This window comes from Neolamprologus multifasciatus, chromosome 7 (assembly GCF_963576455.1).
Source record: "Neolamprologus multifasciatus chromosome 7, fNeoMul1.2, whole genome shotgun sequence".
Lineage (NCBI taxonomy): Eukaryota > Metazoa > Chordata > Actinopteri > Cichliformes > Cichlidae > Neolamprologus > Neolamprologus multifasciatus.
The window spans coordinates 44,582,348-44,603,740 of NC_140445.1; the positions used below are offsets into that span (position 1 = coordinate 44,582,348).

Consider the following 21,393-nt stretch of genomic DNA (forward strand, 5'->3'; position numbering starts at 1 on the left):
CAACAAATGCCAAACTTTGATACCTTAACCTACCTTAAATAAAAAATTGCATATACTGTAAAGCAAAATATTTTCAGACATGACAAATGCTAAAGTATAAAATTGTACTTACTCCTTTTACAATACAGTGTTGCATAACAGCATTACTTTTACATTATAACTATGTTCAGTTTTAGCCCTGACCTAATAAGAAAATACCATCTGAATGAATTAGTCTTACTACTAATTACTTACAAAAGTATTTGACTGTGCTGAGCTCTCACACCACACATGGTGCATTAAAGAAAGTTTAAGAGCAGTTTAATTATAGTTTATAGAGCTTTAGTATTCTTTCTTCATGCTTTTGCTGAAGGTTTCTGTCTTACAGCTGGAAAGCTTGGATTTGGTGAAGACAGCTCTGGATATGGTAGTAAACAGTGTACCCGTTCGTTTTGTTTTGTGACTGTATCATGTAAAACTCAAAATGATAAAAGAAAATGAAATATTAGCCAAAACTGGACTTCTAACAGAGATGAGAAACTTCTCTCTAATTAAAAAAAGTATACTGTATAAGTTCAAAATACATAAAAATACATATTCCTAACATCTCTTTACAGTTATGCTCTAGTGTGCATGAGCAGTTCAAATGTAGCGCAGCAATGCAATGTGAGAGTCTAAACGATGTCCATCACCCAGACATTACTTTCAAGAACTGCATTAAATTCAGAACGAAAATCTGGGAAGTTTTCATAGCTGTTAGCTAGCTGCAGAACATTCCCACACGTGTGTCCGACTGGTCTTCTTGTAAACTCTGTCATATCTTGAAATTCCACATAAATACTGTTTGTTACTATAAGGTCAGATCCGGTGCAGAAACGCATAAATTTCTGAAGTTTAATGTTATCCAGCTCTCTGATGAATCTTTTGAGATGATTTTTCACTTCTTTTTGTTGTGGAGTCAAATCCACAGCAAATTTCAGTAGCTGGCACACTTTTTTTGAAGTTGGTTGCAGTTCAGAGAATAACTTGGTCAGTCCCTCCGGACTGAGGGAGATATGGGGGTCGATGATCTCCCTCCAGCAGTCAATAACAAACATTGGTTTTTGGACAAGCTCTTTGTGTGCTATTTCATCAAGGATTGTAGGAAGAGTCTCAGCAGTGATTCTTTTTCTACAGCCATAACTGTCAAGAACTTCCACAAGATCATCCAAGTCAACTGCAGAGAAATCTTTTACTGCTTCCATCAAAACATCACATTCTTGGCTGCTGACAAACTGTAGAAAGTGTGCTTTAAGATCACTGTAAACACCACTGAAAAGCACTTGTTCCAGAAAAGGGATTGCAAGTTTATTTGGAAAATACTGACATTCTTGGTAACCTTTCAAGAGTATTCGCCCAACTGCCTTCCATTTTTCAGCAGGAAAATCATGGCGAATGAATGGCACTTTAACAGTTGCACCTAGGGTGCATCGCTCATAAAATTCATGCCAGAAGCATGTGAGTACATCTCTTAGTATTCCTGATCCAGTGCCTGGTTCTTCTGTGTTGTCTGGAAGTATGCGCTTCACATTCAGTGTTTTGCTCAAAATCTCCTCATCAGAGAAAGCAGTAATCATGTCATGTAAAGTGTCAGTATGACGTATGGTGATTGTTATTACGTTCTCTGAATTAGGTGGACTGAGGGGGACAAGAAAACCCTCATAGACTAATGTGTCTTCTGTATCTTCTTCAGCATCAAAAATTGGACCAAAAGTAATTTCTGGATCATCTAAAATTTCTGAACCAGCGATGACTTCATCAAAATTACCCCTGACTTCCCCCACTTGCAATGGATTAATATCACTGCCACTGCTTTCTGAGACAAACACCACTTCAGATGTCTCGCTGGCATCTTCTTCAGGATCTTTTGGTTTTGTTGCAATGTAGAAGCATAACATTGTCAGTCTCGCTGCCTCATACATATTGCCAATAGACTGGCAGGTATCATCAGTAAGGTGGTTCTGTTTAAAGTCCCAAACCTCAAACTCAAAATCTGTTTCACATCCCTTAGGAGATATGCCATCAGGAAAAAAAAGTTTCTTTCCTTCCTGAAGAATATCTTTTAATCCAGCATCAGTGGCCATTTGAATTTTTCTAGTGCCACCTCCCTGCTTCGCTCTCACCTGTTTGGCTATTTTTCCATCACAATGTATCCATCCTATCTCAACATTTCGTGTTGCTTTTTGCTTCTTTGTCTGTCTTATTCCTGCATCTGTATGTGAAGTGTTCTCCTTTGGACTTTCTTTTCTGGTTTTCATTTTCTCACGAAGTTTTTGCAGAAGCCCTAGTTTTCTTTTTGACAGTGGTTGCTTGCTTTTGCAGAAATTGAAGAGGGCAATTCGGTCTCCGTACGAGGGAATGTAGTTTGCCAAAGTTGCGTCATCCATCAGTGCTATGACGTCACAGTCAATCTGCACACAAGAAGAAAGAAAAGACAGTCATTTTCTGCAACATTCACACTGCAAAGCAATATTACGGTTAAGCCTCTTAGGTCACCGCTAATGCCAGTAGGAGAGTACTGACTGTAGTTATCAGAAAAGCTATCCATTTTATGCCGGGCGAAACACAATAATGAAAGAAGCAAACTAAGGCATAGCCTTTCAGTAAATAATAAATCCTCTTCTGTATTTGAAAAAAAGCAGGACTTGAATGGTTATGATGTAGGTAGTACGTCTTCTAAGGACACTGTGGTGGCGTCTGCTGTCTTTTATGTTGTGGTCTGCTGTAGTGGTGGAATGGCAGAGAGGAACAGGGGGAAACTTAACAAACTGGTCGGGAGGGCCAGCTTTAGCGGTCCGCTAAAGCCCACTGAGCAGACTGGGGAGGAGAGGATGTTGTCTAAGCTAACATCCACCATGGACAACACCTCCACGCTCTCTGCATGAGATTGTACGACCACTGAGCAGCTCGATCAGCAGTAGACTTTTGTGTACACGCTTGTGTACATATATCTGTACATATGAATGTTACTTCTGTATGCAGGACTATAATGCAGAGTCATAAATACACAGTCCATTTAGTCATTTAAGCAAAGGTATTACACATAGAACACAACATTGTAAATCAGTCTTTGGCACAATATCGGGATTATTTCGTTATTTATTTTTGTGTTTATGCGAACAATATGCCTGATTTGCGACTTTCTGCACTTCTATTGGTTGCGCGAACAAACGTCACGTCACTCCGAGGTCAAAGTTCAACGCGGCAGCGCTCCTCAGCCAGTACTTTTTATTTTATTGTTCTATAAAAAAAAAATCAAATACTGTATTAAGTTTATTTTTTACCGGTAGTGAACTGTAGTGTAGCCTACCATTTCCACACGTAGGTGTTAACTGCACTGGGCAGCTCAAAGTATAAGATATGATTTTCTTCTTGAGCTGACATACATTACACAGTGCAGGAGAACGATGATGTCATTCTGACATTATGAACAGTTAACAGTTTGCTCATTTCTCCCGACACTGTACCACTAACGTATACACACAGTTACATGTACTACATTAGTTTGTGTTAGCTAACATGTTGTGAGGGGATCGTCAGTCGGCCACCGTCAGAACAACAACCGGGGCTGTGTATGAACGCCACCCATTTTTCTGAGTGAAATATCCGCATAAACATTCATTACAGTTTCTCCCCTCCGCTGTACTAAGTGTAACTAACTTGTACACTTCAAATATATCAGTGATATTGACAGGCGGCTAGCATCTGTAACACAGCTCCGCTTAACTGCCTTGAAAAACTCTGAAATAGTAGAACAATAAAATAAAATGCAACGAACCCATCTGGGATGATCCTGCGATCAACACGTCAATTCACCTAGTATACTGTAACATCATGAAACACGTTCATTCCTATATAACATTATAAGCTAACAAGCATGCTAACCGCTAACCGTAACTGTACCGTAACTGTTTTCCTGTAAAAATAGTAGACACCAAACTATTTCTCTTTTTGTTACTCACCTTCTGCTCTTCCATTAATAAAATAGCATCTTCGGGGACCCCTCGGCCACGCAAAAAATCACTTATATCCACCATATTTAGTGAATTAGTTCTCCACCTGCCAAACTGGACACATCGCTGTCACCGAAGCTGGAAGCCTGCAGGTGCCCACCTCAAAATTCTGAGATTAAAGTCAGAATTCTGAGAAAAAAGTCAGAATTCTGACTTTAATCTTCGAATTCTGAGAATAAAGTCAGAATTCTGAGATTAAAGTCAGAATTCTGAGAATAAAGTCAGAATTCTGAGATTAAAGTCAGAATTCTGAGATTAAAGTCAGAATTCTGAGAAAAAAGTCAGAATTCTGAGATTAAAGTCAGAATTCTGAGAATAAAGTCAGAATTCTGAGAAAAAAGTCAGAATTCTGAGATTAAAGTCAGAATTCTGACTTTAATCTCAGAATTCTGAGAATAAAGTCAGAATTCTGAGAATAAAGTCAGAATTCTGAGATTAAAGTCAGAATTCTGAGATTAAAGTCAGAATTCTTTTTTTTTTTTTTCCAGTGTCCCTAATCCTCTTCCGTACAAATTCCTGCTGTGTTGGCTCATTAATCACGACTACCATAAAAAGAACCAGTTGGGTTACATTTTACAGTTCAAATGGGCGTGTTTTTTTTTTTCAGGGATAATATCATATGATCCACATAACAGACTTCCTGTTTGTTGAAGAACACATCGACAGCAGCACTGTACGCTGGAGGAAAGCAGCTTTTTTAGAGGTATGGTTGGCTAGAGTTTTTTTTTCACAGATAGTTAAGGTGACCTGACAGGCTAAAGTCCAGTAATGCGACTTATTTGACTTTACTGCACACAGATAACTTATGGGGACGAGGGGCATAAAGGTCACTTACCATTCCGTACTTTTAGCATTATAGGAATAAATGAAGTAGACGTTACATTCGGAAATACTCATGAAAGTAATGAAAAATAGATGGGGAAAAGTGATCTGAATGAAAATTATTCGCTCACATCTCTGCCGAATTTTCGAGTAGACAATACATGTGCTGTCAACTCTGGTTTTACGTGCACAAAAGTCTCCGCTGAGCACAATTTCGTTAAAAATGACATTTTGGATGGAGTTTGGCACGGTGCTGTAGGAAGATTGTAAACTCTCTGTTTGAAAAAAACAGAAACGACATTGTTTTTTGTAGCCGGGTGGGCACGTGACCTCACGCACAAACATGGCTGCACGCAGAGCAAAGCAGTAGCGCTGTCAGTGGTGAACAAAAACATCTAAAGTCAGCTTAAAGCCATCAACTTACACTGTTTAGGCAGCTTTCCCACGACGCGACTCCGAAATCTGCGACACTAGCAGAATCTGGCGCTCGGTTAACCACAAGAATTAGTCACGACATGTTGTCGTCATCAAAGTTAGCTAGTATAGCTGCTAAAATCACGACGTGGTGCTTTCTTTCCTGTTGCTTTTTCGAGCTGGACACCTAAAAACACACCCAAGGTTTGGACTTTAACTTAGAGGTTAGCTGAACGTCTTGCACTGAAAATATTGCTATTATTTTGTTGAGGGGAAAACGACAACAACAAAAAATGATTATGATTTGTAATCTGCTTTAATGGGAAATGACTGCATCCATGTACACGTCACCGCCACTTCCTCACAGAAGTATCTCACCTGGTTGATTTAATAAAGTGGTGACCTGCAACCCTTGGTGAGCTTAACCTCTGGTTTCTCCTTTGTCCAGCAGCTATGATGAGTACAGCTTGGAGCACATGAGCAACCTCATGGCCAGCAGGAGACAGAAAGCCGGGGACGATGGAGAGCAGAGTCTCATAGGACCTCCATCTAGGCATGTGGATGAGAATCTCCTAGACCGGGATGCCCCCAAGCCGCTTTTTGTCTATTTGTTGGCGTTTTTCTCTGCCTTGGGGGGATTCCTCTTTGGGTATGACACTGGAGTGGTTTCTGGAGCCATGATTCTCCTCAAGAAGGAGATGAACCTGAATGCACTGTGGCAGGAGCTGCTGGTTTCCAGTACTGTGGGAGCTGCGGCGCTCTCTGCCCTGAGTGGAGGCTACCTGAACGGGTGGCTGGGCCGCAGGATCTGTATCCTTGTGGCCAGCTTTATCTTCACTGTCGGTGGCATCATCTTGAGTCTTGCTCCAGACAAGGTGGTCCTCCTTGTTGGCAGAATTACAGTTGGTTTGGGCATAGGTAAGTGATTTTTATTTAACACTACAGCTTGTATCAAGGTAAAGTCACCATTATGATTTTGCTCCTTATAAGGAACTCTTTGTTTGACTTTCATTATTCAATATTTGCCTTATTCAAACACAGAGCTCTGAATTATATGGCAGAGTTAGGATGTAATATGTATTGTCTGTGGGAATGCATCTGTTGTACATTAGCATGAAACTGTTCCTCTCCTTGCCTTTAGGCATTGCTTCCATGACTGTTCCTGTGTACATCGCAGAAGTTTCCCCTCCTCACCTGCGAGGTCAGCTGGTCACTATCAATTCCCTCTTTATCACTGGTGGCCAGTTCATTGCCAGTGTGGTTGATGGGGCTTTCAGCTACCTGAGACAAGACGGCTGGAGGTACGCAGCTTTGATGCTCTCTCACCTGTGCTAAGGGCTTTACATGACAGGGGTTTAGTTTAGTTTGGTTAAATTTGATTTATCCCTTTTTTACCATTATTTGGATCTTTGCCGTGAATGCCAATAAGGGCACCAGAGTTTTCAGATTCCAAGAAGCTGCATCTTCTCCATGCTTTAGGTACATGTTGGGCCTTTCCTGCCTTCCTTCTGTGCTGCAGTTCTTCGGCTTTATTTTTCTGCCCGAGAGCCCCCGTTGGCTCCTCCAAAAAGGCCGAAGCCTAGAGGCTCATCAGGTTCTCAGCCAGATCAGAGGAGGCCAGAACATTGATGAGGAGTATGACGCCATCAGAGCCAGCATTGAGGAAGAAGAGAAAGATTTAAATGGAGGTAAACGATGTCTGGGAAAGGGAAAGTAAGTTGTGCAACATAGCAGGTGTTATGTGCGCGTGCTTAATCACACTGTGTTTTCTTTTTTTTTTCCTGGTTATTTTTAGGTGGGCCTGTTATTTTCCGTATCCTCAGGCACTTGCCGACTCGTAGGGCTCTCATCGTTGGTTGTGGGCTCCAGATGTTTCAGCAGTTGTCTGGGATAAACACCGTCATGTAGGCTGACTTTTTGTTTTGTTCAGTTTCAGACCACATGACAATGCTAACCATTGCTGTAAAACCTCAAGCACTACATCAGAGCAAGTGTGTTTTCTGTAAATCTGTCCTGTGCTGTCCTGTGCTTTATCCTAGGTACTACAGTGCAACCATTGTGCAGATGGCTGGGGTGCGTGATGATAAACAGGCAATATGGTTGGCCGCAGCAACTTCAGCTACCAACTTTGTGTTCACCTTGTTGGGAGTCTGGCTTGTTGAGAAAGTGGGTCGCAGGAAGCTGACCCTGGGCAGTCTTTTAGGTTTGTAATTATAGAGATTACTTGATTGATAGATGCATTTTTTTTTAAGTTTGGGGGGGTGTTTGTGTTAAGTTAATTTAACATATGTCATAAATCAACAATAAAACTATAGAAATGTGTTCTTACTGTAGCTAAGGCCAAAAGTGTTTACAGTGGGCAGGACTGGGGTCATTTTCATGTAAACATCTCTGGGACTTTTGCAACCAGACTGACTTCTAAAGTAAAACTAATGTGTTTTTATGGTAATAGTATTATATTTGGTCAATGATATTATTCAGGTATATGAAAATGAACTGTTTGTTTCTGCAGACACCCCTGCAGTCTTTCTCAGTGTGTTTGTCTCATTATGTTTCCGATGCAGGAACTGGTCTGAGTCTGGCTCTGTTGGCAGTTGGGTTCTTGCTATCTGCCCAGAACTCTCCTCCTATAACCCTCCACCCATTAGACCCCCAAAATTCAACCTGCAGGACATATGGGTAAGAGAAAAAAAAAAATCACACTGCACTAATTTTTATTTGTTTTTGTATTGCAACATACCATGCGGGCAGTTCGACTTCCTGCCAGTTTTCACTATGTTGTCATTCAACATTTGGTTGTATTATGTATTTTGTGGCGATGCTTATCTTGGTATTTCTTCACTGTTGTGACAATGATTTCGCTAACTTTCATTCTTGGAGTGCGTGTATGCATCTCTGGTGATTTTTAACCCCTCACTCTTCCTCCTACCTCCAACAATAGCTGTATTTGCTTAATCTTTAAAGGCCTGATGTCTGCCGCTCAGTAGATTTGGTGGTGTCTTTTGTGAAAGCTTTTGCATTCATCTCTGTCCTGCAGGTCTTGTGAAGGCTGCATGCTGGATCCAGATTGTGGATTTTGTTTCCTTGAAAATGGCACCAACGTGTACGACTCTTCCTGTGTTCCTGTCAATCAGTCATCCACGGATCATGCAGCCTGGGGAAGGTCAGATATTTGGGGTTTTTTGTTTTTGTATAAAGGGAAGGTGTATGCATTAGCTCACAAAAAATGTAAAGGTCCTGAGAGATGTTCCAGTGAGTTCTTTCTTGGATATGACTGCTAAGTGGATGGATGGAAATATGGATGATATCAAAAGTGCATAAAGAAGTAGTGAAATAATAGTGCTAACAAACTCATGGAAAAAACAAACCTGCATAATATCATCTGAACTTAATCACTAATCATTTTCAAGGTAAAAAACCAAAAAAACACAGGGATGTCTTGCAATGCCATCAACAGACATATTTTACATATATAATGTTAACAAAACACAGAACAGGTGCAGATAAAACTCTCCATTATTAACTTGAATGATCCTCTTTGTTGTAAGACAATTGTTAGAAGGAACAGAAGGGTGGAGTTTTATAGCCTCCTGTCTGTGTCACATTAACAGGATCCAGTGTTACGTCATAGGTGTGGTGATGTGTTGTGTGTTTTAAGCTTGAGTTACATATCTGAGAGTGTGAGAGCACGTCTCTTCCTGACCTTCAGTTCATGTGTCTGTGAACATTATTTGAAGGTCCAGTTTTAAAATACTACTAAAAGTAGTACTTGAAATATTACAATGCTGTCTATGACCTGCACTGTAATAGATTGTTTTTCAAATACTTTTAAGCTAATCTGTGTTATTTACCCCCAAAGTTGAGATGATTAGCTCCAATAAAAGGAAAATGAAACAAGTATTCAATCCAAAAATTGAGTAAATCAAAGAAGCAAAAAAAGTAAAAATCTAAATGCAATGCAATGAAAATAAAATAAGTAAAACATTTGATAAAATTATGTTTAATTAAATAAAATCTAAATGTAAAACAGTAGGGTGGCTTTATGAAGTACAATATGGTTTCTGTTTTTTATTATTTTTATTTTTAATCCAGGTGTTCCAATGGAACAGAAGCAAGTGACAATCCAATTTGGGCCTACAACTACTGTCCTTCATCTTACTCCTGGATTGTTCTTTTTGGCCTCATCCTCTACCTTGCGTTCTTTGCTCCAGGTTTAAAATTAATTCCTTCTTGTTTTTTTTGTATTTGTTTTTATTTTGTTATTTTAATTATTATTTCTCAGTTCATAGCCATCCCCATCTTATTGCAGCTGAACCGAAACGTGCGGAGTCTATTCCCCTAATTTAGTTTGACTGTGAGGTAACTTGGACAGTACAAATGATGGATATGGCTACTACGTGACAGTCAGTGAAGTGGCATTATAAAGCTGAGGAGTGAGCACTAGGTCTGACTGTTGCATTGCTGTCTTATTGGCTGAAAACTTGTGATGAACGGCCTGTCGTTCAAATAATAAACCATGTACCGATGAGTCGCACCATCTGAAAATGACTTTTCTGAAAACACATGATCTCATTTAAAAGTTGCCTTATAAATTCCTTCCTTATAAAAGGCACTTCCACCTTAGCATCACTTTTCACACAGAGTCACACAGGTCCATCTTTTATGCTAAATCATGTCTATTCAAACATTTGCAAATTCGAAAACAAAATCATCACTTTTTAATACGTTGTAATGTGACACTAAGAAACAAGTTATGGAAATAGAAATAGAACAAATTTTCAAGATGTAGGAAAATGCTTCTTCATACTCAACCTCTTTGAATGTTATCAGTGTTATCCTAATCATGAAGGCTAACCAACAGCTAATATGTTGACACATGTCTAATGTGATAAAATAATGCATACAATACATGTTACAGGTATGGGCCCCATGCCTTGGACAGTGAACTCTGAGATCTACCCACTTTGGGCGCGCAGTACTGGCAACGCCTGTTCAGCTGGGGTGAACTGGATCTTCAATGTCTTGGTGTCTCTGACGTTTCTCCATGTTGCAGAGTTTCTTACTTATTATGGTAAGACTGCATTAAGATAGCAGCTAAAGTGTTTTAGGGTATTAAGTAACTGGAAACGCTAAAAGTATAAAACTTAGCAAAAAAAAAAGAAAGGGACAGACACTTTTATTGCTGGTTGAGTTGTGGTTAAGTGGGTTAAATACTTCTTTAAAAAAAGTTAAAGGATCAGACCTCCAAGGAAAAAATTATATGGACTGGGTAATGTGTTTGGAACGTAAGCATCCCGAGTCATTTGATGGAAATGAAAATTATTCAAAGACACCTCCTGAAAAAGTGAAAAAAAATGATGCGGCAGCCTGGTCCATTTTCCCGATCTTCATTCCAGGTATTCAAAATGGTACTCAGCAGTTTGTACAGCCCTCACCTGCTTGTATGCATGCCTGAGGATCTCAGGATATCACTGAGCTCTTGGACAGTCTGAGGTGCAGCCCAACAACGTTAGATAGACCAAAACATAACATCCCTGAGTTGTTCTATTGGATTCAAGTCAGGCAAGCGTGGGTGTCAGTCAATGGCATTGAGTCCTTCATCCTCCAGGAACTGCCTGCATACTCTTGCCACATGAGGCTGAGTATATTGTTGTTCACCAAGAGGAACCCAGGACCCACTGCACCAGAGTGAGGTCTGGGGGGCAGTCAGGGCGCCGCTGCCTAGGATGTAGAGGTCCCTCCAGAAATATGCCTCCCCCGACCATCACTGAGCTACCACCAAACCAGTCATGCTGTTGTTACAGGGAGTATAATGTTCTCCGTGGCTTCTCCAGGCCCTTTCACGGCTGTGACATGTGCTCAAGGTAAACCTGCTCTTATCTGTGAGAGCAGGGTTGGTGGAACTGCCAGTTCTGTATTCTCTGGCAAATGCCAATTAGACTCCATGGTGCCAGACAGTGAGCACAGCACCCACTAGAGGACACTGGGCCTTCAGGCCACCCTCATGAGGTCTGTTTCTGGTTGTTTGGTCAGACATTTACACCAGTGATTGGCTGGTGGTCATTTTGTAGCTCTGGCAGTTTCCATCCTGCCAGTAACAAATAGTGGTCCTGCTGATGGGTCCTACTGAAGGACCTTCTCAGCCTTGTCCAGCTCTTTTAGAGTAACTGCCTGACTCCTGGAATCTCCTCTGTGCTCTCGAGACTGTGCTGTGAGACACAGCAAACCTTCTGCATTAGCACGTATTGATTTGCCATCCTAGAGAAGCTAGACTACCTCTTGCAACCTCTAGAGGGTCCAGATATGATCTCATGCTGCCAGTAGTGATGCTGACCCTAGCCAAATGCAAAACAAGTGAAAAAACAGTCGGAAAAGATGAGGAGGGAAAAATGTCAGTGGTCTCTACTTGTAAAACCATTCCTGTTTTGGGGGTCGTTTCATTGTTGCCCCTCTAGTGCACCTGATGTTAATTTTATTAACCCCAAAGAAGCTGAAACTGATGAATAACCCCCTCTGCTACTTAACTGACCACATCAATATCCTGCAAGCTTAACTTGATACTGTGTTTAAGTTTTCTGAGCAGTGTGCATAGCTTTTTAAGGTTATTTTAAGGTTATTTAGAGGAATTGCATTTGTTTATTAGGTGTTTTTTTTCCTATTTAAATAAACAATTCACACATAACTTTATCAAGTTTAATTTACAGCCAAGAACTTCATAGTTTTGAGCCTAATTCCCAAAATCCATGTATTCCAGGTGCGTTCTTCTTGTACACGGGCCTGGCCATGCTGGGTCTCATCTTTGTACTGGGCTGCCTCCCAGAGACAAAGGGCCTACAGCTGGAAGAGATCGAGAACCTGTTCGCAGGTCAGCTCTGCTCCTGTGGAGATCCTTCACCCAACGACAATCGTCATGTCCAATACATCCGGGTAAAAGGCAGCAACTACCTCCCCTCTGACAACGACGCCTCAGATGTAGAGTAGATTGGCATGAATTCGCTTTGCACTCTGTCCTTTGGTTTTCCTGGGATGGCTGCTCTTGCGGGGAGGAAAAGGTATTCACGGTTCCCTCTGGTGGGTGTGATTGAATGGGACCAAACGCAGGCTAGAGCTCCTCTGGGGTTGACTTTAACTGGTGCTTTCTTTTATTTAAGCAACTTTTTCAAAGTTCTTTTTAGTTCTGCCTTTATCTCACCTGGAAATTGTGTTGCTTTGCATTTCTTACTTTTGAATATCCTCCTTATTTCTCATTGTCATTTATGCACTAATAAAAAGGGAATACTGACTGGTGTCTACGCAGTATTGCTGTGGGCACAGTTAATCTGTGACAGTGTTGCTGGGATCAGAAAATCCTTGTTTTACAAACTGATCAGACCACAATGAAAATGAGTGAAATATTTCCATTTTCTTGGAGAGAAACCTTTTAGAAACAAGCCTTTTGTTGTTGTTTTGTTGTTATTTTAACCACACAGTTGGTTGCTGACTCATCGTTTACCCTCACATATTTAATTCCATTAAGTTGCGTGATTTCCATCTGACCATCCATCTTTTATAAACTACAAAAACGAGATGTGGGCAAAAATCTGATTGTGGTGAAATTATAAGGATTTGAGAATTTGAAGATCTGTGAAACTGCTTTCACTGATTTCTGCCATACTTGGACATTTGCACATCTTTTCGAAATCATGGAATAACCTGGGGTTAGTCCTCCAATCAAGGCTGGTGTCAAAAATACTAATCACGTGTTTCTGTTGTCAACTAGAAAGTGGGCGAGTTTGCACTTTAAAGTCTTTTATTTTTTCAATAAATAATAAAATAAAGTGATAAATAAAATATATGTTTCCTACGTGCCAGATTGCTATAGCAAGTTGTTGTTTTTTTAGCATGATTTGGAATTCAGCCAAGCAAACTATGGAGCCGTGGAGTCAGACTGTGCCATAGCCTATATAACTGTAAGTAATGCATCGAGGTATTAAAGTGCTACAAACTTTGATGTTATGTTACTGTACAAAGAAAAATGCCTTTTTGATGTTCAAAATGTTCAATTTCATATCTTTGTTGTTGCAGCTGAGATAATGGTGATCAAGAACAACGTCCCACAGAGGGCTTTTGTACAGAATGTCCTTTTTACACTGGGATACTTTGATAAGTACCAGTTTGCTTTATTGGCACTGCTGGCATTTACAAATATTGATTTCTCATTAAATATTTTTCATGCGGCCTTATTTTTTTTTTGTACATCAAGCACAGGCTAAGATGTATTTGGAAATTGTACAAAACCTCCACATGGAAACATGAAAGTGCTTGATACCTAAAACTACGTGATCTGTAGTTACAGATCCAATCTGCTTTTGTTTGAAATGAATGGATTTCCCTCCTGTGCTGGGAAAAAAAGAATAGACTCATGACACTACCACCTTTGTGGTAGTTTTTCCTCGGGTGAACAGAGCTGATTATCTTGACAGCTTCGAGGGGAAAGCATTTCAGGTTAAAAGGCCATAAATGAATTTTATGGATAAGTGAGATGATCAGCATTTTGTATATGAAAAGTTGACTGTTTGCAAAGTTACAATATATGTGTGTTTTGTTTTCTTTTCACCAATGTCATATTTGATAAATAAACTTGTGTCAAAAGACCCTGATCTGTGAAGTCAGTCAGTTTTTGTGTGAAAAGGTCATTTGAGTGTTGCTCAAATGTAATTGAAGATGGTAACATGACATCATTTCTAAGAGTCTAAGACGGCATGAAAAATTGTTGAAGTGCTCACAACACTGAAACAAAGAATAACAGAGACTTTCCCAAAGATCCTGAGAAAGAACATCTCCCAGAGGCTGTTGGTGTCCTACTGCTACTCCACAGAGTATTTTAATATATTACTTCTGTGTGTGGTTTTCCTCTTGTACAGTGGCACAAAACAAGGCGCTCCAGAGGTTGGCCCAGAAAACCAACCATGGGATGCCCCCTACCTACTCTAGAGGACCTACATAGTTAAAGCTAATAATATAAAAGATCCTTCTGACTGTCCATGTCCACATCAATGTGCTCTGTGTAATTTGGGAGAGTGGGGAAAAGCTGCTTTAGTCTTTTTTATGTGTTTCTTGTACGGTTTTATATAGTTTATAGTTTTTATTACTGTTGTGAGTGATCTTTGCACTGTTCAGAGTCCATTTGACATTAGTGTACATGTTGCATTATGTCATATGGTCCCCTGCTCATCCCAGTGAACTAAACCGGCACCCACAGTCAGTTTTAAAGTGTGTGTGCACTCCTGTTTTAAATCTCAGGCCACTTTAATGTTGGCAAAGGAGAATCACATATGATTTTTTAACATAATTACAGTGGTTGATTTCTAGCCCATTTTTAGGTGAAATACTTAATGCAAAGTTGGGATGGTGTTTTGGTGTTTTTGGTCACAAGGAGACCCTGATCTTGAAACTGCAGGTAAATGTTGAGTTGATGGAAAAAATCAGTAGTCACTGGGTCATTTCTGTTTTGTGGCAAACCTGGTGATGAACATTCAGGATGTTTTGTATTTAATTGGCTTGTGTTAAAAGTCTTCACTTATCCCAAGTAAACTAAAACATTTGGAACAATCCAGATTTTGGTTGGGTAAAGACAATTTTTCATTATGGCATGAGAAAGGGATAAAAACTAGAACATGTTAGATGATGGGAAGTTTATTTCAATTAAAGAACTTGTAAATATATAAATATAAAATATGTAATAGAGTAACTATATAATACTTTTACAGGTGTTTGTGGGGTGGGAAGGTGGCATTATTTTCATTAGGATGAGTTTTTGTAAACAATCTGACACTGTAGAAAAAATAAAAATGTATGACAAAAAGACTTGCATATGATCAAAAATCTAACAATGCAGCCACGGGATATCAAATCCTGACCTGGTCTTAAGGTTTGCTGAGTCACAGTTTTGCCTCTGTAGACGTCAGGTTATGTTTATATTAGAGAAGGGGAGCAAATTACACATCAGGTCAGTTATTTCTGTGCAGTCGTAGGATTTGATTTCCATTGTGACCAGATGTGTTCCACTCTTTCTAAGAAACATAAATGCAGTGTTGGCCCCTGCAGTTCCTTCGTGTGGCACTGTGATTATCCAGTCCACAAGATGGCAGTAAAAAACAACTAAAGAGAATAAATAGTCGCGATGAACGTTAGCAGGGAGCAAAAGAAAAACAAAATAAAACAAAAAACAACAAAAACCCTTTATTTTATAGGTGAGCTTAAAAAATAGATTATCTACCAGTGCAATTTTAGTGACTTTTTTTATATATTGCTACTGGGAACATGGATTCATATATTTGTTATCTGTAAACTAAATGATTGTTTGTTTGTTTGTTTTAAAGTGGAACAATTACAGAGTATATTAAATAATAAACAATAGAATATTGTCTTTTATTTATTTGGTAATTTGAATGCCTAAAATTGCTTGAAACAAAGTTTTGATATGGTATTAAATTGAATTCGAAATATGTACTGATGTCATTTAGGATTTCTTATAGAGACTCGTGTTTGCCCATCTTTTATAGTCACATGAAAGTCCAACTATCTACCTGCTAAGCTATGGAAACTTTCATTTGTGTAAAAGAAGCTTGTGGTAGTCCAAGGTTACTGCTATCAGAAGGCTGCTGGTAGATTCTCTGCCGTTGCTGACATGACTTCATGCCTGAAAGCCAAATGGCTGATGCTGTAAAGCGGTTCATGGTGCTGTGATTTCTCTAAGACACACAGAAAAAAATGTTTTAAAATTAAATTAATATTGTCCCAACATTTTCTATCATAAAACGATGATAACTGTCTGGAAAATGTACATTTTGGGCTACAGATTATTTCTGGACTGTGTCACGAGAGCTTTGTATTAATGTGGAAATGCAGATTTTGGTACTCCTCCAGTATATTGGGGGGGAAAATAATACAGTGATTCTTACTATCGCCTCACTCCCCGGAGAGGGCGTGGCTTGCTGACGCACTGCGGATCCCTCCCAGTGTCTAAACGGAGCGGAGAGAGGAACGGCGAGGCACGGAAGGGGCGCGCGCACATGTGCGAGTGTGTTTGAACCAATGAACGCGTACGCGCGCGCCATTGGCTCACCAGCGGCCGGAGTGGCAGTGTGCAGACGGGCTCGAGTCGGAGCATCAGGGCCAAGTTGCGCAGAGATGCAGCGTACGTAGACGCAGCACGCGGGCACAACACCGCGGCTCTTCCCTGATATCATGGTTAAAACACCGTTAAGATAGGTTGTTGTGGGTTTTATTTGTTTTTTTAATGGCGGCGCTGAAGTCGAGGTGATCCGCTCGCCAGCGGGAGTATAGTGCGCACTCCTTTTTTTTGCCGGGGCTAGTAGCCAACGCAGATAAATCCGCTGTATTATTATTTTTTCTTCTACCTGCTATTGCATAAGGAATCATGACAACGGGACAGGATGAAAGCTCTGTCCGTGTGGCATTGAGGTAAGGCGCTAAAGACTATTTAAATGTTTCCATTAACTCCCAAATGCGTAGCAACATTAATTGCCCGGTGCCACCTGTCAGTCAGTGCAGCGGGCCTAGCAAACACCTGCAAGTCATCAGCATCATCTTGTGTTCGCCAAACACTCTTTGACCTGGAAAATATTCCGCGTCGTTATATTTTGGCGTCGTGACGTTGCTGTTACCGGCTTTCAGGACATATTTGCGGCGCAATTGTTTCTCACCTCAGTTTGAATGAGCAGGTTTTGTGTTGGGGTCTATATCACAAACATAAAGCATCACGCCCATTGCACAGGTACGCGCACGCGCGCACACATTCACGGGCCATCCTCTGTAGCGTGCATGCTGGGAGGAGTGACAATCTTTTTGCAGCGACTCTCTCTATCATAGAAAAGGAGACAGATGGAGAAGGTGGGAGAGAGCCAGTCGGCCTGTCTTCGTCCAACGGTCTGGCCTCTCATCAAAGCCTCCTGCAGAGACAGTGGATCGATGAAAGAAGAGCTTCACTGACAGTCAGGTTCCAAGGAAAAGGGCAGTGGGCCTATAATGCTGTCAAGTCTGCTCTTTGTTTGTAGACATTCAGTGGACAGCTCAGTCACGGCTCTCAGCGATTCAGTACTGTTCCAATGAATTCACCAAACGGACAGGCTGCTTCACCTCTAATTTCATGCACTTGATGTGGGCGGCTGTATTCATGCTGAAGAAGGCCGCTCACACCCAGATGGTGAAGTGGCACTGACAATGACATAATGGGGAAACCAATTTCTTTCTCTCCCCTCCAGTCTGTCCGTATCCATAGTAATTATAAAAATGACTCATAATGGCAGTATAGTTTCTCATATCTGTTTTTTCTTTTTTTGGTATCCTCATCTTCAGCTGCTCGCCTGTGTTCCTTGTTCAACCTTAAAGACACACAAGTGCCTCGTCATTATTTGTGATGATTATGTTTGTGCTGAGCTTCCGGATACCATTCCCCAGTATCCCATTTATGAGGGGAATAATTTATTTTATGCTGTTGCTACTCCATGTGTAACAGGGGTTGAATTGGTCTCAAGTGTTGGTTTCGAACACAGTTTTTATGATTCTGGAGATGTTCTGTTTTGTACCGCCTGTTATTTGTTGCCAAATAACTCCCTGAAAAATTTGCCTTTGCAAAGATAGACATTTAGTGATTTTAATGCAAGGATGAAAGCAAAACAGGCAACTGCCTGAACCTGCCCAGTTAATTACAAAACAGTTCCCAGAACAAGCAGCATGTCGCCGTCCCAGTCTAAGTGGATCGAGTGCCACTTCTCCCCTGTGGAGCCTGTAATGCGGTCAGTTGTCTCTCCCCACCTGGAGTCTACTCTGCTGGGGCTTTCCTGTTTGTCCCTCTGGGGCTGCACAGTTGGTTCCACTAAGTAATATAATGGCCCTGCGCTGCCTTACTGTAAAGGTTTTCTGTTTGTCTCGATTCTGTGGTGTGATTTGTAGTGTTGTTTTGCTGCAGGCACTTTGGGTTTTTGTTGAGAGTTTTAGAAATGTTTTGATTACCTTTGATGTGTTTTACAGGGATGTAAGGTTAGGAATGGAGCAGCTCCTACAATGCTACCACTATAATGACAGTATGGTTATACAGTGATACGTTGTGAGACTGTGTGATGCAATATCCAAACAGTCCTGAAGAAATCAAAAGTCCGGAAATATGCATCTAGGAATGAACGAACTGTGGTGTCAGTTGTGTGTGCGTCAGTTAGGTCAAAGGCCAGTGGAGGTAATGGTCATCATTAATCAATTTTAATAATGCATTTCTGTTAAATCTGATTAGCTTTTTTCCACTGAACACTATTTTACCTCTTAAGAGTGTTTAATATTCTTCTCTGCAAGTTGGTTAACTTCTGTTCACCCTACACTCTTTCAGTTAATTACCACCATCACAAATCATAAAGTAGCCACTGTTTTTTTTTTTTTTTTGCCAAATTGTTATCCTAACCATAATCTACTTTGATGATGACGATAAATTGCCCCACAAGATGAAATGGAGGGGGTCTACATAGAATAGAAAACCCTTTGCCCTATTAGCGTACACATGAAGTCAACGTATCTGATTACAAATGATCACCTGTCTAATATAATTCTAATTGATTCACACCTCATACATGAGTGTAAGGTAGCAGAATTATGATATGCCAGTTTCATATGAAAGGTAAAACACACGCCTGTCCAGATTGGATGCAAGTGTATTTTTAAAATGATTTGCATTTTCAGAGAGAGTCTCTATAGGAGCATGCAAATTGCAGTGAAAGTGCAGACAACCATTCACTTAGGAAGAGGTGAATGTTTTGTGTTGTGGTTCCACGAGCTAAAATTACAGCTCTGTAAACTGTACTTCAATTTGCCATATGCGAGACTGGTTATTTGGTAAATGTACCCTGAAAAGCATAGTTGAGCTTTCTCATAATGATGCCTCTAAATGTAATTCTGTTACCACGGAGTTTTACTGAAGATCAGTTTTCATCTGTAATGGGTTTTCTAGTGACAAATTTTAAGTGAAATTTGTCAAGCATCTACCTTGCATGTGCATAGATGCTTCAAATTAGGCATGACTGTTTCGTTTTTGTTTTTTCTCTCTGCTAAACCCAACAAGCCTATGGATATTTGGTTAGGTGTGTGTCAACAAAAACGCCTCATATGTAGACATCATGGAAAAATAGCTGAACTCATCTCACAGACTAACAGTTTTCATGGTGCTGTTTTATACAGGGTTGGTTTTAAGGACTAAAATGACTTCTTAAGGTAATTTAACAGTTTAAGGCCAAAACTTTGTTTATATAAAAAAAGGCCATCTTGCTCTGTCAGACTTCTACAAAGGAACTCAAAGCTGAGAACATTTGCTTGTCAGTGTTTACTCGTGCAGAAAAATGGTGGCAGTAGAGGGTGTATTGTGAAACAGTTGCACAGTCGTATCCCTCCCTGACTACATTATATTAATTGTACTGTACCTGGTTTATTTGAACAGCCCATTATGTCATAACAGTCTGTTTTAAATGGTAGGTGTACATTGATGGGAGGGGCCGAAAGGCTTGCAGTGAGGACTTGCTGAACCTGCCTGCTGTGGTTGTTATTACAGTGTATGTAGCAGAATCATTGTTTTTAATGTGCTGACAGCTTAGCACTGGGGATCAAAGTGAGAGGGAAGTATCTTTGACTTTGTTTATATCTGCTGTAAGAGCTTAGCTTTTGCATTAACCACTTAATAACATAAAATGGAGGAGCTTGCAAAATAAAAAGCCATGCCACATCTCACCTAGAAATTTACCTCCTCCTTTCCCCTGTAAAGACTTGTTGTCTCTGATGCTCAGCTGAAGGCCATAACAATGACGATAATGAAATTAAATGGGTCCCTAAACCTCTTAAGACTTAAGTTACAGCCATGCTTTAATGTAATCAAGTGTAGGCATGCAGCAACTGGTATAAGTGGTGTTACGAAATCAGTTTTACCCCTGTTCTTTTATTCGTCGAAACTTCCAGAGACGGCACCGGAACTCAGTAGTCATTTTCACAAAACTTTTATTCATCTTTATTCATCTTCATTTAAGCATGCACTTCTAGAAGGGAAGACGAGGCCGGTGTGTCCCTCTGCAAAATCTTCACCCCTTTGTTAGTTACAGCCAGCTTTATAGAGGCGTCCCCATCATAAAACCCCCTACGGTGTGCTGCAAACTCTGTGTCTGTGTCTATGTGAGTGCTCGTGTGTGACTGTGTACGCATACCTGTATGTATGTGTGTGCGCGTAAGTGAGTGTGCGTGACAGTTAAAACACTGTGGGTGTAGGCGACTCCCTAGAGGTCATAAAAAAACCCATTTCCCTTCCAGACCACAGTTATCCAGGTCAAATGTTGAGACCCCCACCCAAACATTCTCTGGGGAATTTCCTCTCAGGATTAACTCCTCTCTGTTTTACTTTCACAGTTCAACTGGGGAGGGTCTCCTATACTCTGCTCCTAAATTCAGGACACCATCAGGCCTTTATTACATTGAGGGCAGTGTCAATGTCTCTACAATAATTCTAGATTCTATGTTAACACATTTCTAAACTCTAAATCAGCTAAACATTTCTACAAATCCCCCTTTTTATCTGCCCTATGGCAGATAAAACTACACTAAATCTTTCACCATAATGTTTTCATACTGTGACTCCCCATTTCCCAAAAGTGGCATCATGATGTGTCTTACGAACAAGGCTCTGATACAAGGCACACAACAACACCCACATGTCACTGATACTGCAATAAAAACAAACAAAGAAACCATAATTGACATAATGAAACCTTTTCATTGCCCAGAGACAGAGGTCATCCACGCTTCCAACGGGTTATCCAATCCCGAATGCTCATACATTGTGGTGGACAACGTCTTTAGGCCTTCCAGAATTCGGGTCACAGAGCCGTCGGAAGCTATATTATTTGGAATACAAGTACAATACACATCCCCAAATATCGCGCAAACGCCCCCTTTTTCTCCCAACAACATATCTAACGCCATCCGATTTTGTACTGCCATTAAAGATGTTGGACCCAACTGCTCAGCAAGCGATTGCATTTAATGACAGCACAAAGATCAAATATATACGAGATTGTGGACCCTTTAACGTAGTCCAACT

General features: G+C 40.5%; 3 protein-coding genes across 18 annotated transcripts in view; 2 read left to right on the forward strand and 1 right to left on the reverse strand.

Moving 5' to 3' along the window:
- Window positions 1-23: 23 nt before the first annotated feature.
- Window positions 24-4,188, reverse strand: LOC146515044 (uncharacterized). Its single transcript, XM_085166491.1, has 2 exons — window positions 3,981-4,188; window positions 24-2,429 (listed from the first exon to the last, which is right to left on the reverse strand). The coding sequence occupies exons 1-2, from the start codon at window positions 4,053-4,055 to the stop codon at window positions 654-656; spliced, it is 1,851 nt and encodes a 616-aa protein (XP_085022617.1). The 5' UTR covers window positions 4,056-4,188; the 3' UTR covers window positions 24-653.
- Window positions 4,189-4,577: 389 nt separating this feature from the next.
- On the forward strand, window positions 4,578-14,319 carry LOC146515045 (proton myo-inositol cotransporter-like). 10 transcript variants are annotated; one of them, XM_085166488.1, is made up of 13 exons: window positions 4,578-4,734; window positions 5,719-6,185; window positions 6,409-6,568; window positions 6,747-6,955; window positions 7,063-7,171; window positions 7,307-7,470; window positions 7,832-7,946; window positions 8,305-8,430; window positions 9,360-9,478; window positions 10,186-10,338; window positions 12,022-12,194; window positions 13,148-13,216; window positions 13,332-14,314. In XM_085166488.1, exons 2-13 carry the CDS (start codon window positions 5,744-5,746, stop codon window positions 13,338-13,340), a joined length of 1,848 nt encoding a protein of 615 aa, XP_085022614.1. In that variant the 5' UTR covers window positions 4,578-4,734; window positions 5,719-5,743; the 3' UTR covers window positions 13,341-14,314. The 10 variants fall into 10 exon arrangements, 9 of the variants coding, with proteins under 9 accessions (XP_085022614.1, XP_085022609.1, XP_085022607.1 ...); XM_085166483.1 differs by having other exon boundaries at window positions 5,716-6,185; window positions 13,148-14,315; XM_085166481.1 differs by having other exon boundaries at window positions 13,148-14,315.
- A 2,012-nt stretch (window positions 14,320-16,331) lies between these two features.
- kif21a (kinesin family member 21A) overlaps window positions 16,332-21,393 on the forward strand; it is a 72,270-nt gene continuing 67,208 nt past the window's right edge. For 3 of the 7 annotated variants that reach the window (XM_085164698.1, XM_085164699.1, XM_085164700.1), the window contains exon 1: window positions 16,332-16,733. In XM_085164698.1, coding sequence (XP_085020824.1) covers window positions 16,690-16,733 — 44 coding nt within the window. In that variant the 5' untranslated portion in view covers window positions 16,332-16,689. The remainder of the gene's footprint in view (window positions 16,734-21,393) is intronic. The other 4 variants (XM_085164701.1, XM_085164703.1, XM_085164702.1 and 1 more) reach the window with 3 other exon arrangements.

Bases quoted from the DNA above. Each gene is read 5' to 3' on its own strand.
- LOC146515044 (XM_085166491.1), bottom strand. From the start codon at position 4,055: ATGGTGGATATAAGTGATTTTTTGCGTGGCCGAGGGGTCCCCGAAGAT. The intron at 2,430-3,980 runs GTGAGTAACAAA...TCTTGTGTGCAG, and splicing joins TATTAATGGAAGAGCAGAAG to ATTGACTGTGACGTCATAGC.
- LOC146515045 (XM_085166483.1), top strand. From the start codon at position 5,744: ATGAGCAACCTCATGGCCAGCAGGAGACAGAAAGCCGGGGACGATGGA. The intron at 6,956-7,062 runs GTAAACGATGTC...GGTTATTTTTAG, and splicing joins AGAGAAAGATTTAAATGGAG to GTGGGCCTGTTATTTTCCGT. The intron at 9,479-10,185 runs GTTTAAAATTAA...TACATGTTACAG, and splicing joins CCTTGCGTTCTTTGCTCCAG to GTATGGGCCCCATGCCTTGG.